The sequence below is a fragment of the Stegodyphus dumicola genome, chromosome 5 (genome assembly GCF_044657685.1).
Source record: "Stegodyphus dumicola isolate Sdum_Otavi_A_Nest chromosome 5, ASM4465768v1".
NCBI lineage: Eukaryota > Metazoa > Arthropoda > Arachnida > Araneae > Eresidae > Stegodyphus > Stegodyphus dumicola.
Window position 1 is genome coordinate 123048309 of NC_140772.1, and position 27153 is coordinate 123075461.

A 27153-nucleotide genomic window follows, 5' to 3' on the forward strand; every position below is an offset into this window, starting at 1 on the left:
AGAGCAATTTTATAAAAGTAAGCTTAAACTTTCGATTATATCAAATAGAATTTCCGATATATATTTGTTAATATGTAAAGGATCTAAAGCGAAAGTATGTTTTGAAATCCAAAATCTGTTTATCAATTTCACGCTGCTCGGCGGGGGGAACGCCGCGACGTAATGAATTGGAAGTTGAACTGTCAACACTATCCTTATCTTCAGCGCAGATGTTTTTATTTTATTTGGCTTATAATTTCTTTACCAAATGTAGTATTTCATCTCGATATGCTCCGTTTTTGATATGATTTAAAACAAGTTCCTCGTCATTATAATTCGCTTCCGATAGCGAAGAAAAGTGACAGAGGTTATTGAAAACGAAAAAATTTCGATTGACAAATTAGTCGGTGTTCTCGACACAGCAATTATAGGACTTGAACAGCGGAACTTTGTAACTGAACAAGAAATTATGTCTGTTTAATAGAATTAAAGAGAAAGTATTATCACATGAAACGAAGCAAAACTTAAACAACTTACATTGAAAGAAATGTTTAATAAAGTAAACAAATAAATATTAAGCTTTTTCTTTTTGCAAATTTTGATACCCTTTAGATCATAATTGTTCTTTATTTCATAAATTACGGTTTCATATTTTTAATTTTAGAATTTCTGCATGCCATCTTACGAGATTTAAACTGATGATCTATAATCCGGAAAAATCGATAATCCGGAATCGCCGAAGTCCCGGCGAGTCCGGATTAACGACTTTTGACTGTATAAATAACACTCTACATTTAACAATTCTGAAATAATAAAGATTAAATTAAAATAAAACTCTGCATTCAAATTCACTTGAATGTAACAATTATATTAATCAATACTGAAAATATGGGTGTTTGGCAATCACTTTGCATGACATGGAATGACAGAGCAGGGAACATTTGATGCATAAGAAATTGAGTAATAAGACTGGTGTGAGCTGGGCCAGTTGCAATTAATTACACTGCTTTCAGGCACATTTCAGTCAATAACGATCACAGCAGAAATGCTTGCCTTTTTATTCCACCATGACAAATTTGGACTTTCTGAATGTTTAACTTCTTATCAACAATTATTATAACACTGCTATTTTCTACCACTACTTTTTTTTTCATACATTTCACTAAGCTGTACTCCAAGGGCTTTACATACCATAGTTAGATACCTCATAAAAAAACTTCTGAAATTGGGAAAAAAAAAAAAAAAAAAAAAAAAAAAAAAACTTTACAATGACAGCTACCTCTAAATCTAACAGATTTAAAACCCTGAATTAAATTAAGTATGATATACTTTAAATAGTTATAAAAAGTCAGGGGAAAAAGGTAAAATCTTTTTGGAACTCACTGATGAAGTAACCAAAAACCCTTTGATGAGCAACATCTATATAATACAACCATGCCCTAGACAATAGATTTAATGATTCTTTACTTTTTTTTTTAATACCCGGGATCACTTGTTTTTGCCATAAACTATGTATTTATCTACAAACAATTGTGTGAAAAATATTTGATTGAAAAAAATTGGTGATAATTGCTTTTTCAACAGCCAAAGATTCAATGTTAATTTCTCCACAATTTTGCTTAATAGAGTTTCATTAGCAAAAAGAACTGCTGTAAAATTTAAGTTTGAATACAAATGCAAATGACATGGATCACAGAAAAATTGCCACAAGAATTTTTATTTATGCGCATTGCTATCGCATTTAAATTATTAAAGATACACCAATACCATTTTTAAATAAGGATAATTTGCTTCCTGTTATGCTCATATTTAAATGCAATCTAATTGTGAGTAAATTAATTCACTTGATGACTTAATAATCCTTTATAAATTGTTATATATTTTAACTACTTTTTGGAAACTATGTATATTTTAACCCCTTGGGTACATTTGACGTCTGAGAGACGTCATTCACTTTTTTCCACTAGGAGCGGATGACGTGTCTGAGACGTCAAACCGAAAATTAAACTCTTGGGTACATTTGACGTCTCAGAGACGTCATTCACTTGTTTTCCCTAGGAGCGGATGACGTGTCTACGTTATTTGAGGTTAGGCACAATTCTGTTCATTTCATTGTAGCTTGTATCAGTCATAATAGAAGAGGCAATTACAGTATTTCGGTGAACATTATTTGCGATACACTGCCCCATTATGTCAAAAACAAGGAATGTATTCCATGATAGTGATAGCGAAAGTGACTTTGAGAAATCTAAAGAAGAATTGTTTAGTGATCCTGAAATTGACAATTACAATGAAAAACAAAGTGAAGGTGATGAAGACGATATTGAACTAGAAAATGATGATAATTTTAATATAAAACCAAGGTTTCGAAGACGCACAAGACATCTATCGAGAAGTGATAGTGAATCTTCTCGTGAACCAGTATCAAAGGAATGGATTTAGGGAAAAGAAGAAAATGCAGCCGATATAAAAAGTTTTTATGAAATATCTGGAATTAATCCTTTGAGCCTGCGTAGACTACGTTGTAATCCTACGCCTTTAGATGTTTTGAAAGAAGTCTTGAATGAAGATTTTTGGGACACTATAGAAGAAGAGACGAATAGATATGCCAGACAAGGGATAGAAAAAAAAAAAAAAAAGGTTGTGTAAAAAAAAAAAAAAAAAAAAAAAAAAAAAAAAAAAAAAAAAAAAAAAAAACCACTACCAAAGGTGGTTTCTTGTAAGTTCTGATGAAATGAAAGCTTATATTGCATTATGATCTTGATCAACATCAAGATGCATATGATTACATCTTGATGTCGCAAATGAAGAAGCCAAAAATGCATATGTATTGGTCAAAAAGATATGCAATAAGTACTCCAATTTTTGCCAGCACTATGGCACGCGATAGGTTTTTTGATATTTCAAGCTTTCTACATTTTACAGATAATGAAAAGGAAATAAAGATGACAGAATAAGAAATATTAGAAATATAGTGTATCACCTAAATAATAAATTTTGTTATCTTTATACTCCTGATAATGAAGTAGCTATTGATGAATCGCAACCAAAAATTATATCCGTTCTACATGCAAATATTTTCTCAAATAAATCCATACCCAAGGGGTTAATTTGAAGAAAAATAATTTTCTTTTTGAAATTTTAACAATTTTAAATTATGTGAATTTCATATTAAAAATATTAGAAAATCTGAAGCACAGAAATTATGCTGGCAGAGGCTTAATGAATTTTCTATACAAGACAGAACAGCATTTAATTAAAAATTCTTAACGAATTAGATTTTAATATGAAGCAAGAAACACACCTGGCAGAATCCTAATAAGCATTTTTACATACTAAAGAATTTCATAAACAGATTTTAATGTTTTTTTTTTTCTGGGGGGGGGGTTATATTTTTTATTCAATTATTACATAAATCAATACTATGACTATACAATACACACTCACCTAAGAAGATGCCTAGCTATCGTAGCACGATCTACTGTCACTCCAGAAGAAGGCAATCTAACAGGATCTTTCATTAAAGTATTCATAATAGGATCAAGGAACTCTTCTGGAGCTCCAGACATTAGTTCATCATCTTGTTGCTGTTTCACAGCCAGGTGCTGAAAACAAATTACAATACTTAAAAACTAGGATACAATTTACATTTACAAAACGGTTTGCACATTTTTAATTTGCTAACAATTAAATGACATCAAACTAGGCCACGGATTACAAAACATACAACAAATTTAAATTGCTAATTTCAGTTTTTCTTTCAAATTATATGAAAATTGTATTTAAAAAGTGTATAACATTGCCAGCTAACCTCAAGGATCATAATGGACTGTTTTACCACTGACTAAACTAAACTCAGTGGCGCAACAGCCCTAATGGGCCACGGCTTGCAGTGCCATGAAAACTGCTCTCTTGACCTTAGGCCTCGGGGTGCATCAGCATATGCCCTGAACAAGTGGTCAGCTTGTTGCAGGACCCCCAGTGCTTAGTCCCCAAGCAAACTTGATACTCATTTTATCAACCCACTCAAAAAATGAAAGGCTGAGTCAACCTTGCTCAGCCCGGAGATTTTGCCATTGACTAATTCTTAAATATTTTAGTCTTTCTTTTTTAATTTCAGGTAAACTTGAATACTTTATCATATATTTTTGCATTTAAAATTTATTATAAACATAAATACACAATAAAAATTAATATAAAATATTTTCCAACATAAATAATGATGAATTTTTAGGAAATTTTGAAATTTTTGATATAGAAATTATACCATTCTACAGGGTTCTGTTTACTTGTACTAACAGTTTTTTCAATTTTTGAGCCTTTCTTGAATTCTTTTATTTTTCCTTGCATTTTCTGACCAGGATAAAGATTATGAAGGTTAACGAGAATACCTAATACTGTTGAATCGAAAAGGTTAGATAAAGCGTGATTTTACTAATGACGCAATTGTTTGCTATTCTATCCTCCAGCTGTTAATCTTAGTAGTGGTTATGCATTCTGGCCATCTAGTTACTATATTGCCACTGAGCCAGCCTGCTAGATTAATTGAATTTTATAGTCAAGCACTACATCTGTAACTTTAAATTTATTATTAAATTACTTTGAAGTTCTCACTGCAAGTGGACAGTGTTTTTGTCTAAGCATGTAAATCTGTGTCTTCTGTTATACAGTTTGTGATAAATAAAGGGTCTTTTACACACTTTCCCTGTTGTGTTCGTCTTCACACCTGCGCCAGAAGTAGCCAGGTATGAACTTTAAGTAGGTTTGGTTTGGTTTACAGTCAAAAGTCGTTAATCCGGACTCGTCGGGACTTCGGGGATTCCGGATTATCGATTTTTCCAGATTATAGATTATCAGTTTAAATCGCGTAAGATGGCATGCAGAAATTCTAAAATTAAAAATATGAAACCGTAATTTATGAAATAAAGAACAATTATGATCTAAAGGGTATCAAAATTTACAAAAAAGAGCTTAATATTTATTTGTTTACTTTATTAAACATTTCTTTCAATGTAAGTTGTTTAATTTGCTTCGTTTTATGTGATAATACTTTCTCTTTAATTCTATAAACAGACATAATTTTTTGTTCAGTTACAAAGTTCAGTTTTTGTTCAAGTCCCGTTAATTGCTGTGCCGAGAATACCGACTAACTTGTCAATCGAAATTTTTTCGTTTTGACTAACCTCTCTGTCACATTCTTCATGTCTTTATCCATTTTTTGGAGCAATTCCACTTTTTGTTTGATGGACATCGAAACATATTTTCGTTTTGTACGATCCTTTGGGAGCTCCAGAATCGGAAATTCTGTTTGACATAATCGAAAGTTCAAGTTTACTTTTATAGTATTGCTCTTACAGTCTGCAAAAAATAATAAGCTGGATCCAATTCGAAAATTAAGGAATAACGCAATCATCAAAATTAACTGAAATAGATAATTAGATAATTTTAGCTTATACCGTCCGTTATACATAAAACGTGCATGCGAAAACGTATTTTGCACTTGCGCACATGCAGATGCGCAGTCGTAAGAGTTACGCGCACGTGTAAACGCCTATGTGCATGCGCAGAAAGTTTTTAGCTTTGAGGTACGGATTATAGATCATTCCGGATTATGGGTGTCCGAATTAACGACTTTTGACTGTATTAGATTAAGGCAAAGCACTCGAGGGCTATTTGCCTTTAAGGAAAGGATGCCTTCGTGGAGGACATTTAAAGGAAACTGGCTCGTATACACGTTACACATGGGGAAAACCACGAAAACACCCACGCAGCCAGCCCGTTCGCGGGATTCGAACCTCGGATTGAACTACCAGTGTTCAGCGACGTTCCCACTCGGCCGTTGGTGGGCTTCGAACTTTAAGTAGATCTAGTTACCATTTCAAGCTAGCTAAACATATCATATTTCATATCTGGCACCTAAATAAATCTGGACCAACGGCCGAAAATCAACCAAATTTTTCGCTGGTCCTCATGAATATCACAGACCCAACTGGTTCCTGTAAACCAAATGAAAGGGTTTACCTTCCTCATAGATATAATGGCAGGCCTTCATGAAACCTGCTGTGACATTTGATGGAAGAAATGTTGGTCACTAACTTCTTGGTATGGATTATGGCCAAAGAATGAACAGACAGTTTCACAAGGTGACAGCAAAAAATAGAAAATTTAACGGGAAGAAAAATTTCACCAATCGTCAAAATAAGCCCCAAGATTCCAAGTAACGGGCAGAAAAACAGCAGTTAAACTAAACCGAGGTATTGCAGAAAAGGGGATGCAGTCACCCCGCTTCTATAAAAATCCCTCTAAATTATGTTTAAACACAGTGGTAATAAAAAATTTGACCTTACAAGTCATTCAGATTCTGCTAAATAACAAACCAACAGAGGTCTTTTTAGACACTAGGAGAACAAGTAAACTTTATTTCTGAAAATTGTTTTCAAAAATGTTTTTAAAAGATACTGACTATTTAGCAAAATACAGTAAGTCTTTAATCCGGAATGATCTATAATCTGGACCTCAAAACTACAAACTTTCTGTGCACGAGTAGCATTTACGCATGCGCATACGTTTACGCATGCACGTTTAATGTATTAAAAACGGTATAAGCTAGGCTAAAATTATCTAATTATCTATTTCTGTTAATGATATATTATATCTATTTCAGTTAATGTTGCAGATTGCGTTGTTCCTTAATCTTCAAATTGGATCCGGCTTATTAATTTTTGCAGACTGTTAGAGCAATTTTATAAAAAGTAAGCTTGAATTTTCGATAATGTCAAATAGAGTTTCCAATTCTGGAGCTGCCAAAGGATCTACAAAGCGAAAGCATGTTTTGATGTAGGCGTGCAATGAATTGAAAGTTGATCTGTCAGCACTATCCTTATCTTCAGGGCAGATGTTTTTATTTTATTTGGCTTATAATTCCTTACTAAATGTAGTATTTCATCTCAATGTACTCTGTCTTTGATATGATTTAAATCATATTCCTCATCATTATAATTCGCTTCCGATAGTGAAGAAAGTGACGCAGAAGTTATTGAAAATGAAAAAATTTCGATTCACAAATTAGTCGGTATTTTCGACACAGCAATTATAGGACTTCAACAGCGGAACTTTGTAACTGAACAAGAACTTATGTCTGTTTACAGAATTAAAGAGAAAGTATTATCACATAAAACGAAGCAACTTAAACAACTTACATTGAAAGAAATGTTTAATAAAGTAAACAATTTAGATCATAATTGTTCTTTATTTCATAAATTACGGTTTCCTTTTTTTAATTTTAAAATTTCTGCATGCCATCTTACCAGATTTAAACTGATGATCTATAATCCAGAAAAATCGATAATCCGGAATTGCCGAAGTCCCGACGAGTCCGGATTAACGACTTTTGACTGTATACGTGCTTAAACGTTTATGTTTAACTGATATGGTTAAGCAAAATAAGTTCTTTTTTCTAGTTAATTATAAATTTAAGCTAAATTAATGAAATTACAATGCAACAGAAATTATACTACTGGCATTACCTTCACAACTATTATATAATCCCCTAATTTACAAGTATTACCACTGTCATTTGATGTCCAGTACGTTATAAATTTATTCATCAATATTTAATTTCATATTATTACTTTTAAGGGTTATGAATGAAAAAGTCTGCATAGAAGGACAGCTTTCTGATTCACTGCACATGAGAATTTCTGCCAGCAGCTGATGAATTCGATTTTGGGCTGGGTGTATATTACAGGAAAGGGAGGCAGGGTGCAAAGTCAGAGTATTATTTTGGAATTGTAAACAAGAAATGCTTCTTATTCATGGAACTTTAAGGGTCAGGACCAAACCCACAACACTTGAAGGATTAATATATCAAACATAACATTATAATTTTTAATAATATGAATATGCTTCATTTCAGTTTATTAAAAACAAAAATATGAAAATAAATCTTCTTGAATTTGTTCTGTCATAGTTAGAATATTTTGTCTATTTGTACAGTGTAACCATTGCAGCACCACACAATGTCAGGGATAAGAGCCCAGTACTAACCAGTAAACGAGAAGCATGCACTGGGCCGAGTCACATTTCCTCTGTCCGTTCAAAGTAGCACCCAATTGTTATGATTAAATTGTACTCCTTACTCATTCTTTTGCCCATTTAAGTGGCATTAATTGTAATTCTTACTCACTCTTTTGCCCATTCAAATGGCATTATTATGTGTTAAAGAAATAAATTATTGTTAAGTTTTTCAAATTAATTTTATGAATTCACATTACAATTCATTAAACTAAGCGATCAACATTTTAGTCCTAACTGACTCGAACAAAGATCAGTGACTATGGATAATTTTATATCACTGAATAACAGTTTTCTAAAGATGGAAATCTTAAAACTATAACATTCTCTGTATGATTTTATTGAAAATGAAAATAGTAATGAAAATAGTGTATTATTTGTATTATTTCTAGAAGTGAAATTACAACCACTATCACTAGTAAGATGATCCTTGAAGGAACTAAAACTGCAGTACTTTAATCTACCAATAGAGGTCTCCATAGAGGAATCCTGTGTAATCATTGAAAATTTAGAGGACGTCTGGAGGAAATAGAAGTAAGTTTAAAATATTACCTCAGTTCTCAGGAAAATATGAAGAATTTCATAATTTTAAATGCAAATCAGTGTCATTAATTGCTCAAAATAAGAAACTAAGCGAAAAGCAAATTTTATTATTTAAGGCTGCTCTTAAAAGAAAAGCAAGAATTGTGAAGATAACATCAAATGCAATCTATACACCTTGAAGACCTAGTATCATCTCATTACACCATCTAATGCAATATTAATCAATGTTCTCCTACTGAAGAATGACAAATACACTTGAAAGCTGACCCTAAAAAAGAAAGACGTTCCATTACTGGATGAATTTTTTAAGTTTTCTTGAAAATCAAACTTTAGTGCTAGAAAACATTAATAAAAATATACCAATCAAAGTTTCGCTTAAAACCAGTATCTGGGTGAAAGCAAATAGTTTTGTCATAAATTCAAATAATTCCAGTCACAAAAAAATGTTTTCACTGTAAAGGAAATCCTGTTACTTTTTTTTTAATGCAATGCATTCAAAAATATGAAGGCTGAGTATAGACTGATTACTATCAAAATAACAAATTATGTGTGACTTGTCTAAAAACTCATTTCAGAGAAAGCAATTCAAACTTTTTGTGCAGCCACTGTTTCTGAAAACAACATTCTCACCCCCATGGGGACAATGATCTTCACACTGCAGACACTTCCTGCCTTCAGTCATCCCAGCGGAAAACAAACCCCTCTGAAGAAAACATAAACAAAGTGTCAGATGACAAAATACAACAAGAACATACTTCTGTCTTACTCAGAATGGTGGTTATTCATATGATGAATAAGTTCAGGCAGCACCGCAAACGAAGAAGAGCACTTAACTGGGCTCTGGCTTGCAAATGAATCTTGTCACCAAAGAATGTGCAGAGTTTAAGAGCTTGAAAACTAAACACATTCAAATATATATTTCTGGAATAAGTTGATCAGCTCATTTCATTAAGGCGATGATTTCTGCTCCTATTTTGAACAAAAAAAAATCTTTTCTCATAATTTAGAATTATGTATTATTCTAAAAATAACAGATGTAATTCCTTCCTTCAAACTGGATATTTCAAATCTAGTGACACCGCATGACAAAATTAGCAGACCTTAAATTCCACATAATTGGAAAATCAACAGATTGATAGGAAGAGAATTATTCTTTCTAATATCTTGAGAGAAGCTAGAGTAGCACGTAATCAAAACATAATACTGCAAAACACAGAATTAGCCTATTTAGTGTTGTTTACTGTCGTTTAATAAAGGAATAAAATCTCAACAATGTGTTTAAGAAGTTTTTCCAATCAGAATCCTTCCCAGGAGACAGTAATGAGGTCATAAAGAATGAAGAATAATTATTTTGTGATGCATTTTAAAGAAACACAAGTGATAAAATATGTAGATAAATAGTATGTACAGTAAAATTGTCTATGGAGGATGACGCCACTTCTATTCTGGGTTCTTTCTAAAGTAATTGTTATCAACAGACTCAATACAATTTGGAAGCATCTTGACGGTAATAAGACTATGGTTAATTTGAATTAGGAATTTATGAACGAATATTTCAACTTAAATAACATGGAACCTGCTGTGCCTTTGAATAACTGTGATACATGTTACTACAATCCCCACTGCACAGTATATCGCCTACAGAAAATGTCAACTTGGTAAAAGTTGTTTTTGATGTGTAATGTAAATCATCTAGTGGCTATTCCCTACATTCAGTTCTATTAACGGAGGTACAATTCAAGATAACTTTTTTAGGAAACTTTGTTTTGCCTTCAGTACTATTAAGCACAGTGCTAATCAGTGTTAAGCAGATGTATCGACAAATATTTATAAATCCATTGCAGAGAGTTCCAGTGAATTGTATGGAAGCCAAGTCGTAACACCCCAGTGCAAGTCTATAGATTAAAGACTGCAATAAACAGTACTACTAGTGTGCCATTCTCAGCTATGAGAACCTTAAAAGATTTGGCAGCACACGAACAGAACCATTTTCCTAAGGCTGCTACAGCCACATCTATGGATTTTCACATGGATGGTGGCAGGAATACCATATATACGGACGTCGACAATGTTAAGAAAACATTCAGACTTCAAAGTAGGGGGTTGACTTATACGCGGAACCTAAAAAAGAAAAGACCCGCCGCATATTGATGACATGTCAGCAAACTTGATTGTTACATATATCATTCATACAGAATAACACAAAAATTTTATTTATTCTTTCCATTTTATTCATTAGTTTTTTTTTTTTTTTTTTTTTTTATTAAATTCGTTTCCGCAGCATACAACAGCATTTCTGGCAGGTGTTCTTGTTCGCGCCCAGAAAAATGGTTGGTTAGACAAAACATCCTAATGATTGATTGGTTTCAAAATGTATGGGGTAAAAAAAAACAGGTGCACTTTCAGGAAAACCTTTGCTTATTTGGGAAATGTTTCAACTGCATCGTGCTTATCATATGCTAAAATGGAAATAAACAAAAATTCGCTAAAGTGTGAGTCTAATTTTATCAAGTACATCAACATGCTGATTTATCAGTGGCACCACTCATGTGACAAACTTATTTTTCTGAAAATTTTTCTCAAAAGTCGGGAGATCGACTCATATGTGGGTATATACAGTACCTTAGAAGAAGCGAAGAAGCTTATATCTGAATTAGTACAAATGCTTCTTAGTGGCATTATGAAGCTACATAAATTGGTATTCAATCATCCTAAGCTGTTGCATGATTACAACAAATGAATATTCCTTTGAGTCTCAAGAAAATGTAGTGAAAACATTAGGAATGCTCTGGAAACTGAAAGACGATCATTTCACTTTTAAAACAGCTTTGAACAATCATCTATTATTAAATATCAGATGTTATCTAAAATAGCGAAGCTTTTTGATCCTTTGCGTCTTATAGGACACACAGCAAACAGGGCATTAATACTCTTGCACAGATTATGTTACTCAAACTGGATTGGAATGAGGATTTACCTCCCAAGGAGTTGCATGAATGGTAAAAATTCCATTCTCTGTTTAATAGCATTGTTGCTGATCACACACTGGCGCATGACTGCTGAGGAGTCAATCACGCTCTGGCACATAGTGTGAGGTGATGCCTCAGGTGCCATTTATGTGCAGGAGTGAGAAAAGCAGCATTTTCATTGTTTATTTTCAAGTTCCATCGGCATTATGTTTTGAATACGTATGCTGGCATTGGCGTGAAGTGAAGGCTAGAAACTAGTTTAAATATACTCATGTCCATAAATTAAGGATAATGCTAGCCCCAGCAAGAAAAAGCTCAGAAACAAAGCAAACATGACATATTCATAAAGCACATTCATTAAACAAAAAAGTTGGTGCATGTATGACACCATTGACAAAAACAACGATTTTTGCTCCCGGGAGCAATTACAAAAATATCTCCCTTACAAAAACTTAACATTACATGGTTAATACATTTTATGTCTCCAAGACGATGAAATACAGTCCATACAACATCTAGGCATGCTGAGTATCAAATTTTCGAGCTAATCTTGGGGAAAATTACTCCACTCAGCAAGCAATGCTCTCCGAAATTTCGGTACACTTGTAGGAGATGCTTGACGAGCTGCAATTCATCGGCTGAGCATGTTCCATACACAATGTATCGGATCCAAGTCAGGTGAGAATGCTGGCTATTCCGTACGTGTGATATCCTCAGATTGAAGGCATTCTTTTGCAGTGTTTGCACGTTGAGGATGGGTGTTGTCATCCATAAACACAAATTCTGCACCATGGCACACCTAAACAATTCTTCCAGAACGATGTCCCGATAAATATGGCCTGCCATGGTCCCAACCTGAACATGCAGATCTGTTCTGGATCCCAGTATAATTCCACCCCAAATGAGCAATCCTGCACCACCGTAATTGTGTCATTCTGTGATGTTCTCTTTGGTGGCAGTGGGTACCTGGAGTTCTCCATATGAATGCCCAACGTTAATCAGACTGTAAGGTAAACCTGGACTCAACGGAAAACATCACTCATGCCTACTGTGACAATGTCCACATTGTATGTTCTCTACTCCAGGCTAACTGCTGGCGACAATGAGTTACCGTGAGTGGAACCCATCTCACAGGCCTGTGAGCATATCGTGCAATATGTTCCAAACGTCTGTACACGGTTTGCCTTGAAACTTTCGTATCTGTGGCTGAAGATAGCTGACAAGGCAGGTCTGATGCTGTGCACCGTCTGCTTCTTTTGGCAGTTATTGCCAAATACCGGTCGTCATTTGGCGTTGTAACTCGTAGATGACCTGTACTGTAACGTCAACTGACATTTCCATGATTTTGTAATCGTTGCCAAAACCCAAAGATGACATTTTGGGCTATTCCAAGTTCCTCGGATGCTTTCATGTGAGGATGCCCACATTCAAGGCAGCCGATAATTCTACCATGTAAAAAATTATGCACATATGTCCTCTGTGTCATAACTATTCGATTGTGGCATTGAGTGGCTTACAGAACGCTTGTGAACAATTTTAATTCTTTGCTACCATTCCTTATATACACTTCTCTTACACTTTCGTCATTGTGACGTACAATCGGAATCCTCTGATGGCTTCCTATAAATTTATATACTATTCTTGAAGATGTGTGTGATAATGTTACAGGTGAAAATTTTACTTTAGAGTTCGATTTCCGTGCGATTCTGAATTATCCTTAATTTATGGACATGAGTGTATATGTGATTTGGAAAGAAAACAAAGTTTCATTTCAAGCAAAGATCATACGCTAATAAGATTCTGAAATATATAGTTTACGATAATATCATTGTAACTATCTTATAATAAATTCATTTGTAATATATATACTTTTTTGTGATACATTTTCATACAAAAATGATGCATATTGTTACTTATTTTGATTCATTTTTAAATATCATGCACCAGCGTGTAATGCAGCATTGCAGAAATAATTTCATCTCTGCCAATCACGCACTGGCAAGAAGTCATAAAATTTTATGCTTAAAAGGCTTAGTAATCAATGTGGTACATATAATAATTTTTTATTACCTCTTTTAATTTATATTCTTTATAATAAGTTAGTCGAAATATGGGTACAGTCTATTTTTATTACACAGCATTAATTATCAACAAAACCTCCCATGACCAGCAGCTAAAGTGTTACATTAATCAATCAAATGAACATTCCATCAGAATCGAGATTTCATGAGTTCTGCGATGGTGCTTATGGTGATGCTACTTAGATCCATTGTATAACCATTGACGGAATGAATTATTCCAATTTCATTTGTAGCAAATCCAGAGTTTCTTCAGTAAAGACAATTACAATTCCACGCCTTGAAATATGTGAAGAGTTGCTTCTGTGCTGACTATAAAAGGTCATAGCCTATTACGAGTTCAAATCCTAATGAGGTTAAGATATCAATCGCTATCCGTCCAAGAAATACCGTTAAGTTGCTGAAATTTATAATAAAAAATTTTTTTGTTGATATAAGCATGTAGCTTGACTTCTGGTGTCATTGTAAAAGAAAAGTGAAAATAAATTTACAAACAGAAAGTTCACCCCATGAAAGTGTCAATATAAAAGGAAATGAAAGTAAATCACAAATGATACCTTCATCTGTTTTGCACGGGAAGCAAGTAAAAGACTCAAATTCAGTTCTATTACAAACATGCCCGTGACATTTGTAAATCCTTATAGATTAAAAATGATAAGGGTATTATTTCATAATGCTTCAATGTGTTCCTTTATCATGAAATTATTATTGGATGAGTTAAAACTTCCAAGTATAAGGAAAGAGAATTTAATTGTTAATAAAAATCCCACTTGGAAATCACGATCCAGAGGGAAAATGATTAGGGGTAACAAGAATCCAATTACAAAAGTGTAATGATCAAAACAACCTGAAGTATTAATCACAGAGAAAATTACAAATGCATGTTTGTGCCCAGGACAGAGCAGAACAAAAGATGTTAAAATGAAATGCTGCTACCATGAATCCAACCTATATTTTGCTGATAGCCCAAAACCACTTACGTTTTAATAAGTGCAGAATACTTTTGGGAAATAAATTTGGGTGGATGTGAAAAGATAAACAATAATTTAACAGCTACAAAAACTGTTCAGAATATGTGTTCAAAATCAAACATTTAATGTTCCCTATAATAAAAAAATGCTGGATTATATTTGTGTAGCAACAACACCAACAGCCTTCCCACATGGTTAAGAAAATAAACAAGACAGTACAGTCAAAAGTCGTTAATCCGGACTCGTCGGGACTTCGGCGATTCCGGATTATCGATTTTTCCGGATTATAGATCATCAGTTTAAATCTGGTAAGATGGCATGCAGAAATTACAAAATTAAAAATATGAAACCGTAATTTATGAAATAAAGAACAATTATGATCTAAAGGGTATCAAAATTTACAAAAAGAAAAAGCTTAATATTTATTTGTTTACTTTATTAAACATTTCTTTCAATGTAAGTTGCTTCGTTTCATGTGATAATACTTTCTCTTTAATTCTATTAAACAGACATAATTTCTTGTTTAGTTACAAAGTTCCGCTGTTGAAGTCTTATAATTGCTGTGTTGAGAATACCGACTAATTTGTCAATCGAAACGTTTTCGTTTTCAATAACCTGTGGGTTACTTTCTTCACTATCGGAAGCGAATTATAATGACAAGGAACTTGATTTAAATCATATCAAAGACGGAGTACATCAAGATGAAATACTACACTTAGTAAGGAATTATAAGCCAAATAAAATAAAAACATCTGCCCTGAAGATAAGGATAGTGCTGACAGATCAACTTCCAATCGGTGGCGTGAAATTGATAAACAGATTTCGGATTTCAAAACATACTTTCGCTTTGTAGATACAAATTACAAATCGGTAAGTAAATATATATCGGAAATTCTATTTGACATAATCGAAAGTTCAAGCTTACTTTTATGAAATTGCTCTAACAGTCTGCAAAAAATAATAAGCCGGATCGAATTCGAAGATTAAGGAACAACACAATCTGCAACATTAACTGAATTAAATAATTTTTGCTTAGATTATACCGTCCGTTACACATTAAACGCGCATGCGCAAAAACATATTCGCAGCCGTAAAGGTCTTACGCGCACTCGTAAACGCCTGTGCGCATGCGTGAACGCAACGCATGCGCAGAAAGTTTGTAGCTTTGAGGTCCGGATTATTATAGATCATTCCGGATTATGGATGTCCGAATTAACGACTTTTGACTGTATTAATGATGGGTTGGCTAACTGTCAAATAAAAAGGAATTGAAGAGGTTTTGACAAAATGATAGCCTGGGTGTTGAATTTCAGCTTGAATATAATTCACTGAATTTTTCTGATATTATGAAACAATTCAAAACAGCAATAAAATTTAGTGGTAAAAAGTATGAAGTTCGATTACCATTTAAAGGTCTTACGCGCACTCGTAAACGCCTGTGCGCATGCGTGAGCGCGACGCATGCGCAGAAAGTTTGTAGCTTTGAGGTCCGGATTATAGATCATTCCGGATTATGGATGTCCGAATTAACGACTTTTGAGTGTATTAATGATGGGTTGGCTAACTGTCAAATAAAAAGGAATTGAAGAGGTTTTGACAAAATGATAGCCTGGGTGTTGAATTTCAGCTTGAGTATAATTCACTGAATTTTTCTGATATTATGAAACAATTCAAAACAGCAATAAAATTTAGTGGTAAAAAGTATGAAGTTCGATTACCATTTAAAGGGGGGAAATAAGATTAGATGATAATTTTAATATGGCAAAGTAAAGATTACTCAGTTTAAAGAACAAGTTTAAGAGTAACTCATCTCTTTACAAAGAGTATAAAAGAACAGTTAGTTGAAGGTATTAGAGAGGAAATACATCCTGAAACAGAAGTATTTCAAAATAAAAACCATATTATATGCCTCATCATCCTTTATTAAGAAAGGCAAATGCTTTTTCCAAAGAGCTAAATAGCTTGTATTTGAAAGATAATCTATTAAACGGACCACATTTGTATCCTAACGTTTTGGCACTACTTCTAAATTTCAGAAAAAATAAAATTACCTTTGTGGCTGATACTGAAAAGGCTTTCTTACAAAATCCCGTAGCAGAAGCTAATCAGGATTATGAAAGATTTCTATGGTTTGATGATTTGGCATCTGGAAAACTGAAAATTTACTGAATCACGGGAGTCTCATTTGGAGTGACTTCTAGCATTTTCCTCTTAGCAGCGACAATAAATCACCATATAAATAAATAAAGGAGTTGAATGAAGAAGTACATAGGATCATGAATGAATGTTTATATGTCGATGATCTGTTGGCAGAAGCAAGTTCCATATCTGAAGCTAAAAAGTGATTTACAGACGCAAACTTCCTCTTATCAGGGGCAGCTATGAAACTGAGAAAATAGAAAACAAATTCAAAGGAGCTTTTGGAAATCTGAAATGATACAGGATTTGAAAATCATTTAGTTTCTAAAAATTGTGTAGTACACTGAAAGTATTGGGTATTAGTAGGAACACTGAAACTGATGAATTTAGTTTTGATGTTTCCTCTATTTTGTCATTGTTAGATAATAGAACACACACATACACACACACACACACAAAAAAAAAAAAAAAAAAAAACTTTTGTTATTCACATGTAAAATTTATGACCCTATGAGATTAATTACACAATTTGCAAATATAGTGAAGATTCTATTTCCAGAATTATGGGGGAGAGGTGCAGGATGGGATGAAGAACTAAGTCAGGATTTGAAAGATAAATGGGAGAACTAATGTAAGGACATTTCTAAATTGGAAATTTCATCAATACCTAGATGTTTTTTCAAAACAGATCTCACCAAATTCGAATTACATATTTTGAAGACACTAATGAATTAGCATACAAAGCCGTCACATATGTCGGCTACAGAACATTAGATGGAAATTTTGAAGTTAGCTTTGTAACATCTAAATCAAGGGTAGCACACCAGAAAAGAAGTTAACTTTCCCACGGCTACACTTGATAACAACTTTGCAATCGCTCTCTGCTGGATCTGCAGAAATGCAAACAGTGGAAGCCTTTTGTTGCAAACAGGGTTAATGAAATTCAAGAAAAATTCAACCCATCAAATTAGAGGCGTTGCAGCAGTGAAGATAATCCAGAGCATGTAATACAGTCAAAAGTCGTTAATCCGGACTCGTCGGGACTTCGGCGATTCCGGATTATCGATTTTTCCGGATTATAGATCATCAGTTTAAATCTCGTAAGATGGCATGCAGAAATTCTAAAATTAAAAATATGAAACCGTAATTTATGAAATAAAGAACAATTATGATCTAAAGGGTATCAAAATTTGCAAAAAGAAAAAGCTTAATATTTATTTGTTTACTTTATTAAACATTTCTTTCAATGTAAGTTGTTTAAGTTTTGCTTCGTTTCATGTGATAATACTTTCTCTTTAATTCTATTAAACAGACATAATTTCTTGTTCAGTTACAAAGTTCCGCTGTTCAAGTCCTATAATTGCTGTGTCGAGAACACCGACTAATTTGTCAATCGAAATTTTTTCGTTTTCAATAACCTCTGTCACTTTTCTTCGCTATCGGAAGCGAATTATAATGACGAGGAACTTGTTTTAAATCATATCAAAAACGGAGCATATCGAGATGAAATATTACATTTGGTAAAGAAATTATAAGCCAAATAAAATAAAAACATCTGCGCTGAAGATAAGGATAGTGTTGACAGTTCAACTTCCAATTCATTACGTCGCGGCGTTCCCCCCGCCGAGCAGCGTGAAATTGATAAACAGATTTCGGATTTCAAAACATACTTTCGCTTTAGATCCTTTACATATTAACAAATATATATCGGAAATTCTATTTGATATAATCGAAAGTTTAAGCTTACTTTTATAAAATTGCTCTTACAGTCTGCAAAAAATAATAAGCTGGATGCAATTCGAAAATTAAGGAACAATGCAATCATCAACATTAACTGAAATAGATAATTAGATAATTTTAGCTTATACGTCCATTATACATAAAATGCGCACGCTAAAACGTATTCTGCACTTGCACACACTCATATGCGCAGTCGTAAAAGGTCTTACGCGCACGCGTGAACGCCTCTGCGCATGCGCAGAAAGTTTTTAGTTTTGATGTCCGGATTATAGATCATTCCGAATTATGGGTGTCCGAATTAACGACTTTTGACTGTATCAAGAGGACGTAGAAAAGTGTAGATTTGGTTAACAGTGAAAATTGGTTTAGAGGGCCCATTCAGTTAAAATAACCTGAAGAAACATGGCCTTGCATTAAAGTTGAATTGATCTTTTTACTATAGAGGAAAGAACAACATTTAAAATACCAGTGAATGCGGTATATGATGAAAATAAGAAAGAGAAAATTTACCTCCCAGATTTGAACAAATATACCTCAATTGCAAAGCTGTATAGAACAACAGTCTATATTAAGAGATTCATATTTAAGAAAAGAAGTAAAAACAAGGAAGACAGAATTCATACTGAATTAAATACAAGCGAAATTCCCAGCATAGAAACATATTGAATCAAGGAAATACAGAAGAAAAATTTTCTGGAAGAATTAAAGAATCTTAAAGAAGGAAAATGTATTCAGAAAGAACCAAAGATTTGTGATTTGAATCCATCTTTAGATGAGGAAGAAATTATTTTAGTTGGCAGGAGATTAAAAGAAGCAAAGATGAAGTTTTATAAAAAAACATCTAATGTTACTGCATGCACAGCACAGATTCACTGAACTTACAATTAACCCTTTTGCGATGGCACACCTTTGTTTAAGACACTAGTGCGAAACGGAAGGGAATCGAAGACAGTCACCGAACTGGATGAAGGTTTTGTATTGCTAAGCCTAATTTTATAATAATAATAATAATAATAATAATAATAATAAAAAAAAGAAGTTTTACTTTTAGCATCGTAATTTTTGGTAACATTTTCAATTATTACTTGAGCTCTTATATATGTTAAAATTAGCACTAACGTTTTTTTTTTTTATTTTACATGAAAACATACTTAAAAAATTGCTTATCTTGTAAAATAATTTTCAAATTATTACACAAAGTTTACACTTTATTACTTATTTCAAATTATTACACTTAGAGATAATTTGAAGTGCTATTCAAATTATTCCTAAGTTTTAATTGATAAAATCCATCAATAAAGTTTAAAATTAACAAAACAACACAATAAAGACTATTTACAGTAAGAAGTAACAAAATTTTAAATGAAGACTGAATGTGGTAAATCTTGAAGCACAGAGAGGTATCACTTTCTAACTCTTAGAAAAAGTATCACTTTCTAACTCTTTAGAAAATTAATCATCACTCTCATCTGCATTAGTAAATGGTTCATTAACCATAACGATGATATCCTTCCTCTGATAAATAGCGCCTTCCCACCATAATAGACTGGAGGTGAGGCTTTCTAAAATAAAAAGAGAAGAAATGGAAATATATTTGAAGGCAATTCAAAAGGTAACAGAACTTCACATAGTAACCCTAAAAGACCGTACATAGTAGAGGAAAAAATAGAATGAAAAAAAGGAATTGGATATAAATCAGAGACGCGAATGTTTATAATCTGCACCCCGCGATTTAAAGAGCCGACCTCTGTCTATGCTTCCCCCCCCACCCCCGAAACAGTTGATGAGTAAAATACCAAAGTCAGGCAGAATATATCAAACTCAAGGTCAGGAACCTAAAACTGTGTTTATTTAAAAAGTAACGGACACAGGATGCCATCTGGTGGCCTTCAGAAAAATGTTCCAGCTTAAAATGCGTATATGCATCACCCATCCTCGGAATGCAATCTCCAGTGATGTGTGGATGGAACGCCCGGCTGTAAGAGACATTCTTAGGGAATGCGTATATGGGATGCCCATCCTGAAAGAGTTAAGGATGATCATGAGAAGGTATATCATACCACAATTTCTGATATGTTAGTCAAAATTTGAGAAAGATTTTGAGTTATAAGAGTAAGACAGTACATAAACTCTGTTCTAAAAGGATGCATAACATGTAAATGTTATAATGCTCATCCAGGAATGCAAGTTACAGCACCACTACCAGCTGATAGAATTACAGAATCACCACCTTTTGTGAAAACAGGAATAGATTTTACTGGGTCGCTCTTTGTTAAAATCAGTGGCAGTAAATTTTATATATTTTTGTTTACCTGTGCTGTGAGCGAGCTGTTCCATCTAGAATCAGTTTCAAATATGACAACAAAAGAAGTCATGCTCGCTTTCAGAAGATTTATATTTAAGAAAGGTTTTCTTCCATCATTTATATGGATAATGTTAAAACATTCAAACGAGCTGAAGTGGACTTAAGCCAGATATGAAGATTGAGTCAATCACCTTGATATTAAAGGAATATTTTTCATCCCACCAAATCAAATAGAAGTACATCCTTGAAAGAAAAGCATGGTGTGTGTGGGGGGGATTTATGAAAGGATAGTCAGATTCGTAAAAACAAGTTTGAGGAAAGCAAATGGAAGATCTTCATCGACTGTAAAAGAATTAAGAGACAATCCTGATCAAAGTTGAAGAAGTCGTAAATTCAAGACCTTTAACTTATACCTATACAAAGCCAGAAGAACCATTTCAATTAACACCTGCACATTCAGACTTTTCAGACAAGAATACTTTGTTGAGACATTTTAATTACAGAGAAAACTTACTAAATTTATTATGAAAGTGGTGAAGAAGTGAATATTTTATGAACCTATGATCAGCATAATCTGGTGGTGGATGAACTTTTTCCACAAAAGATCTGGAAAATGGGTTAGATCATTGAAGATTTCCCCAACCATGATGGAAGCTATGAGCTTATAGTATTAGAACTAGAGATGGAAAACTCGGAGATTAGTCCAACTTCTGTATCCATTTGAAATACAGCACTAAATTCACTTTAAAAGGACTGTGACTAAGTTAACATACTTCAACTGAATTTATCATTATCATTGTTATGTTCATTTGTTGGCGAATTAGTTACTGAAGATTTGAACATTGTTATTTAGTATTATGTGTAAATGCAATGTAGTGGTGCTTTTATGCATTGTTTTGCAAAATTTAATTGAAGATATTTAATAAAATTTAGTTGAAGATATTTAACAGAACTTTAAATAATTTGATATTCATTAGGTTAAGCTTTAAAATTTACTAAATTTGTGTAATAATTAGAACATTATTTTTGTGATACTAGAATTATGAAAATTTGAGTTAAACGGAAAAGAAGTTCCTGACCTGTGATGACAGGAAAAATAATTGCTTGCATAAAATAAATGTGTCTTTTTGTGTGTGTGAATCAAGCTTCATGCATTCACTTATTCATGAATACTGTGGATTACTATGATTAAGAATGAACCCATTCCAAGAAGAAAAGAATCTAACAAAGACTGAAGGAATTTTAAATTTTCACCCTTTGATTCCTATGTCTAATAGTATTAATAAATTACATAAGTGAAATAAATATTTTATGATCCATAATCCTTAAATCTTTGAAAAACATATTTTAAACAAGATCATCATGAAAATATAATTAAAAATACAATACCCACCAATTATTAAAATCCCTTCCATTCCAAACATATATGAGCTTAAGTGGCTGAGTTTAATAAATAGTGATCTCAATACTGTGAATTACAGTACCAACTTTGAACTTACGTTGTAAGATAGTAGCTAATAATTAAGTCCTTATAATGGTAAAATTAAATTATTTCCAAAATTTATAAATTTACTTTTTTAATACAAAGATTTTATTATTTTATAATTAGTGAAATTTAGAAAGAACTGCTCTGTCCACTTTTATTTTTTTTTTAATTGCTTGCCAACAGTCTTTCGATTGTACGTTAAAGTTTATAAAACTGTTGGTAGCTTTTTAGCTTTTCTGACCTTCATTTTTCAATTCAGGATTTCTTTTCAGAGTCTTCAGTGCTTTTCTTGATTTAGCTAAGGTTGGCATATACCACTTCCATATCATTTTGACTGTCAGTTTCTACAGCTCTTTTAACACTTTCTAAAACATCATAATGAGTGCTTTCACATGCTACCTCAATACTACCATTAACTGCAACATATTCTAAAAATGAATCATCATAATTTCTATCATTGATGTATGAAATATTAGAAATATCTTGCGATTTTTCTGTGGCTTAATAAACACCACATTTTCTAAAGCAATTTCTGTGTTTTTATAGACTGCTTCCCATGCACTGACCACAATATGCGTACATTCTAGCAAAGATATTGACTTAGTTGCATTCTTCGAAGTGCTTACATTTACACAAGGTTTAAATTTGTATACCTTTTTATGAATGACATCTCTTCCGTAATGGAATTTAAAAGCTTTTGTAATACCTTGGTGTAATAGGCTGAATGATTGAAATTGTATTTGCAGCAAGTAATGTAAGAATCAGGATTCAGAATGATATAAGAGGAGTGTTCAGCACATTCCAACAGTAAAGCAATTTTTTTTTTTTTTTTTTCATTTTTCAGTTCTTTGTCGCATTCCAAAAGGAAATCAGTAAAAATACTACTAGTTATCCATGAGTTTTACTATTATGGCAAGTTAAAGGTTAAATCTGGACTCCTTTTAAATATTGTGGCTTTCTACTTTTTCCAATAAACAATGGCATCTTAATTCTAGCATCGATATTGCACATTAATAACAAAATAATTCTTTAATTTCTTAAAACCGGCTGCTGTCTCACTTTTAAGCATTAATGATGCTCTGGTAAAATGCTGCAGAAAACAGACCATTTTCATCTATGTTATAAATTTCATGTGGCTTGTATTTTTTCAGAAGCTTGGAAAAACATCTTTTATTCAGTCCTCAACTGAATGATGATCTGCCTCCTGCTTCTAACCATGTAGTTTTTAATAATCAATTTTATTTCTGTCTCTCCATCTTTTCAGCTATCCATTCAATTGGCACAAAACTTTCTCCTAGCTTTTTAGCAAATTCTATAGCTTTGGTGATCAAAAGAACTTAATAAACTGGAAAATTTTTTAGTCTCATTGCTTGAAACCATTCTAGAAGAGCAGTTTCAACATCTCTCAATTTTCCATCCTTTTTGCGTTTCCATGACACGTTTGTATTTTTTGCCAGTTTTTTTACCAATTTTATATCTTTATTTAAATAAACTGCATATTGTTACTCGAGAAATTCCCATTTTAAATGCTGTTTCTCTTTGGCTGCATTTACTAAATGTATCATAATCTTTCAGCCTTAAATCCTTTTGTTCAGGCATTTTTGGTACGTTACAAGTCATACACTCAGCAAATACATGTTTCTTCCATTGATTTATTCAAATCCAAAATTCTCGCTTCTAGCCACCAGGAAGATTGCACTTTACCTGCCAAACTGATCTCTCACTTCATGATTATCATAGACAAAATTTAACACTTTCTTTTCTTTTTTCTTCAGCGTACAAACACCACTCCCCTTTTCCAATCAAAGACTCAATGTACAATAATCCAAGGAAACATTTCATTTTTTTTTTTGACCCTGCAAACTTAACCCCTTAACTGCCACGGGCGTATATATACGCCTTGCTCAGCCGATGCGTTAACTGCCCCGGGCGTATATATACGCCCTTACAAAATACTATCAGTTGCTTTGCGCTGCTACCCGTTAAATTATTCGCAAACTTTTGGAATGCAACACCAGAATGACCTTGACGAAGTATGTGAAGGAGGATATTATTTCAGAGAAGTGTGGGGAGAAATTGAAGAGAGGGACGTGTCTAAATGCTGAAAGTAATGACTGCGTGGTAGTGGCTAGTGTTGTTTGAGTAAAATGTATTTTTTTTTTTTATTCTGTGTCCTCCGTTTTCGTTTACTTTTTGTAGTAGGTTCCAGGAATAAAGAAAGATATAACGGATGTTTTAAACCCATTTATCTTTTTTGAATTATTTTTTGATGAACTGCTCGTGCTTTATAGTGCTACTGAAACTAACCGTTTTGTAGACGAGTATATGAACCAACAACACCTTGCAAACGAAAAATCAAGAACAATATCGTGGCATTCAACCAATTCAGAAGAAATATATGTTTTTATAGGCATACTGATTTCACAAGGTATATAACACTGAAACATGATATTACACTTTACTGGTCTAAAAATGAATTGATCGAAAACCCATTATAGGGACCTTTTTTATTATAAAAACATCCTTTTTATTATACTTACATCTTTTTATTATATTTTTACTCAAAATATTAAATTTTGTGTATTCATTTTTTTTTCTTTTACTGTTTATTTTGTGAAAGTAAACAGTTTTTAGAAAGTAAAACTTACTCTTATTTTCCCCCTAATAAATCGCATAACTACGCGCGGATATGTGAAAAACCGTGGCACTGGGGAATGAATCTTGTACGTTTTCCGCGGCAGTTAAGGGGTTAATGTGTGTAAGCACTTCCATTCCCTATCAGGGTGTTCAAGAAAGGGAACCAGTGCTCACTTAAGCATCACCTTTTCTTTAATCTGCCAAAGACGCGCGCTGCTTTTTGCTACGCGAGGATGCGCGTCAGACTCCGTAGGCCCAAAGCGTTTTTCTTAACAAAACAAAAATAAAACTGCTTGTGTAATTGAAGAAAAACATTTAAATAATAAAAAAGAGTGTATAAAAATATACTTTTAATTTAATAAGTCTAATAAAATTGTATTTTAAAACAATTTTAAGACTGAAATTATTTATCATTAACAACAAAAATTAAACTGATTTCTTTTTGAGCGCAAATGAAATTTAGTACTCATTTATGCAATAGTAAATTTTTACAGCAATAATTTCAAAATAAAACTTACATTTCAAATTTTTTTGCAAATAATCGTGCTGTGTTTACCACAATAATTTTTCTTGCACATAGCGCTGCAAATTTGTGATTTTCGGTCCGTTACGCCAAGACTGTAAACTTTTTTGCAATTTTCAACAAACTTTTTAAAGGCATATCTTATTGGAGCCAGTTTATTTATTTCCCTTCTAGAAAAGCAATCTCTTATGTCATCAAATCTCAAACATCTCATTAGAAATAAAAAACGTTTGTTAGACATTGTTCGATGAAAAATGTCAAGCACTGTTCTGTCAGTCACCCAAAGGTCGAGAACATTTACATGAGAAGCCTTGTGGAGTCCTCCAAAATAAAGAAGACCGATAAATTCTCTCATTTCTGTAATATTTATGGATCGAGCATCTCTCTATCTTCCAAATTTGACGGAAATGGATCCGATATAAATGTTTGCACAATCTACTAGAATTTTTACTATTATTTTATCCATAAGCAAGTGTCAAGAATTCATAGGGGAGGACACAAATTTTGCTTCACAAACATTTCCGAGTAATTTTTTTCACAATGTTGTGAGCAAGAGTTCTCACATCAAGTCTTGGTTTGTTTTATTCCATTTTATCACATTATATTTGCAAAGATAACAATTCGTTGACGGACGCAAAATTACTTAATTCATTACTAGATTCATCGCTTGAGTCTAATGCCTCTTCAGAATTCGATTGGTGATCACTAAACTGTTCTTCACCAACTATTTCTTCGTCCTCTTCATTAATTGTATCTTGATCAGTCGACATTTCCGCTAATAGTTTCTGTCATTTCATCGTCATAACTCAAATAGCAAGACCTTTTTTGCAATTGCCTAATCTCTTTCACAATTTTAAATGACAATGCGAGTGCGCGCCTCGGGCCTGGGAAGCCCAGTTACTCAGTTTCTGAGAAAAGGTAAAGGGTTAAATTCCGAAAATGCTTGTGAATGACAAGTACATGATTTTAAACACAGCTACTGAGAAGGTCGAAAAATTTCACCAAAGGGAGAAATTTTTGTATTACGTTTTTGTAACGATCGGGCCTCGCGTGTTTTCGCGGGTTAATCCTGGGAAATACTCACTAATTTACATTTAAGGAACTCATTTCAAATGCCTCTACAGTATTGCTTTGGTTAATCATAAGATATTCTGTCACTCTCATCTCTAGTCCAAACGAAGGGATTTACAAACAGTGTCTGGCAAGGACTGATTTGTTCAAATCCAAAATTCCCGCTTCAAGCCATCTCACTTCATGATTATCATAGGCATAATTACCGCTTTCTTTCTTTTTTCCTCAGCCTACAAAGACCACACCCTTTTTCCAATGGACGACTCAATGTACAATAATCCAAGGAAACACTTCATGATGTTTTTGTACAGCACCCTGCAAACTCAATGTGCATATATGCACTTCCATTCCTTATTGGATGGTGTTCGAGAAAGGGAACCAGTGCTCACTTAAGCATCATATTTTCTTGAATCCTGGGAAACACTCATTTACATTTAAAGAACTTGTTTCAAATGCCTCTAGAGAACTGCTTTTGTTAATAATAAGATACAGGTATTCTGTTAGTCCAAACAGAGGGATTTACAAACAGTGCCAGGCAAGGACTAGGGAAGGGTACCTAATACCTCCAGGGTATCTTGGTTCTAACTACACTGACTAGAATTTTTACTGGTCAGTGTAGTTAAAACCAAGATACCCTGG

At 33.1% G+C, this 27153-nt stretch overlaps 1 protein-coding gene across 4 annotated transcripts in view; it reads right to left on the bottom strand.

Moving 5' to 3' along the window:
• Ube4A (Ubiquitination factor E4A) overlaps nucleotides 1-27153 on the bottom strand; it is a 163990-nt gene that overhangs the window by 16307 nt on the left and 120530 nt on the right. For all 4 annotated transcript variants that reach the window (XM_085817017.1, XM_085817019.1, XM_085817018.1 and 1 more), the window contains one exon: nucleotides 3427-3584. In XM_085817017.1, coding sequence (XP_085673143.1) covers nucleotides 3427-3584 — 158 coding nt within the window. The remainder of the gene's footprint in view (nucleotides 1-3426; nucleotides 3585-27153) is intronic.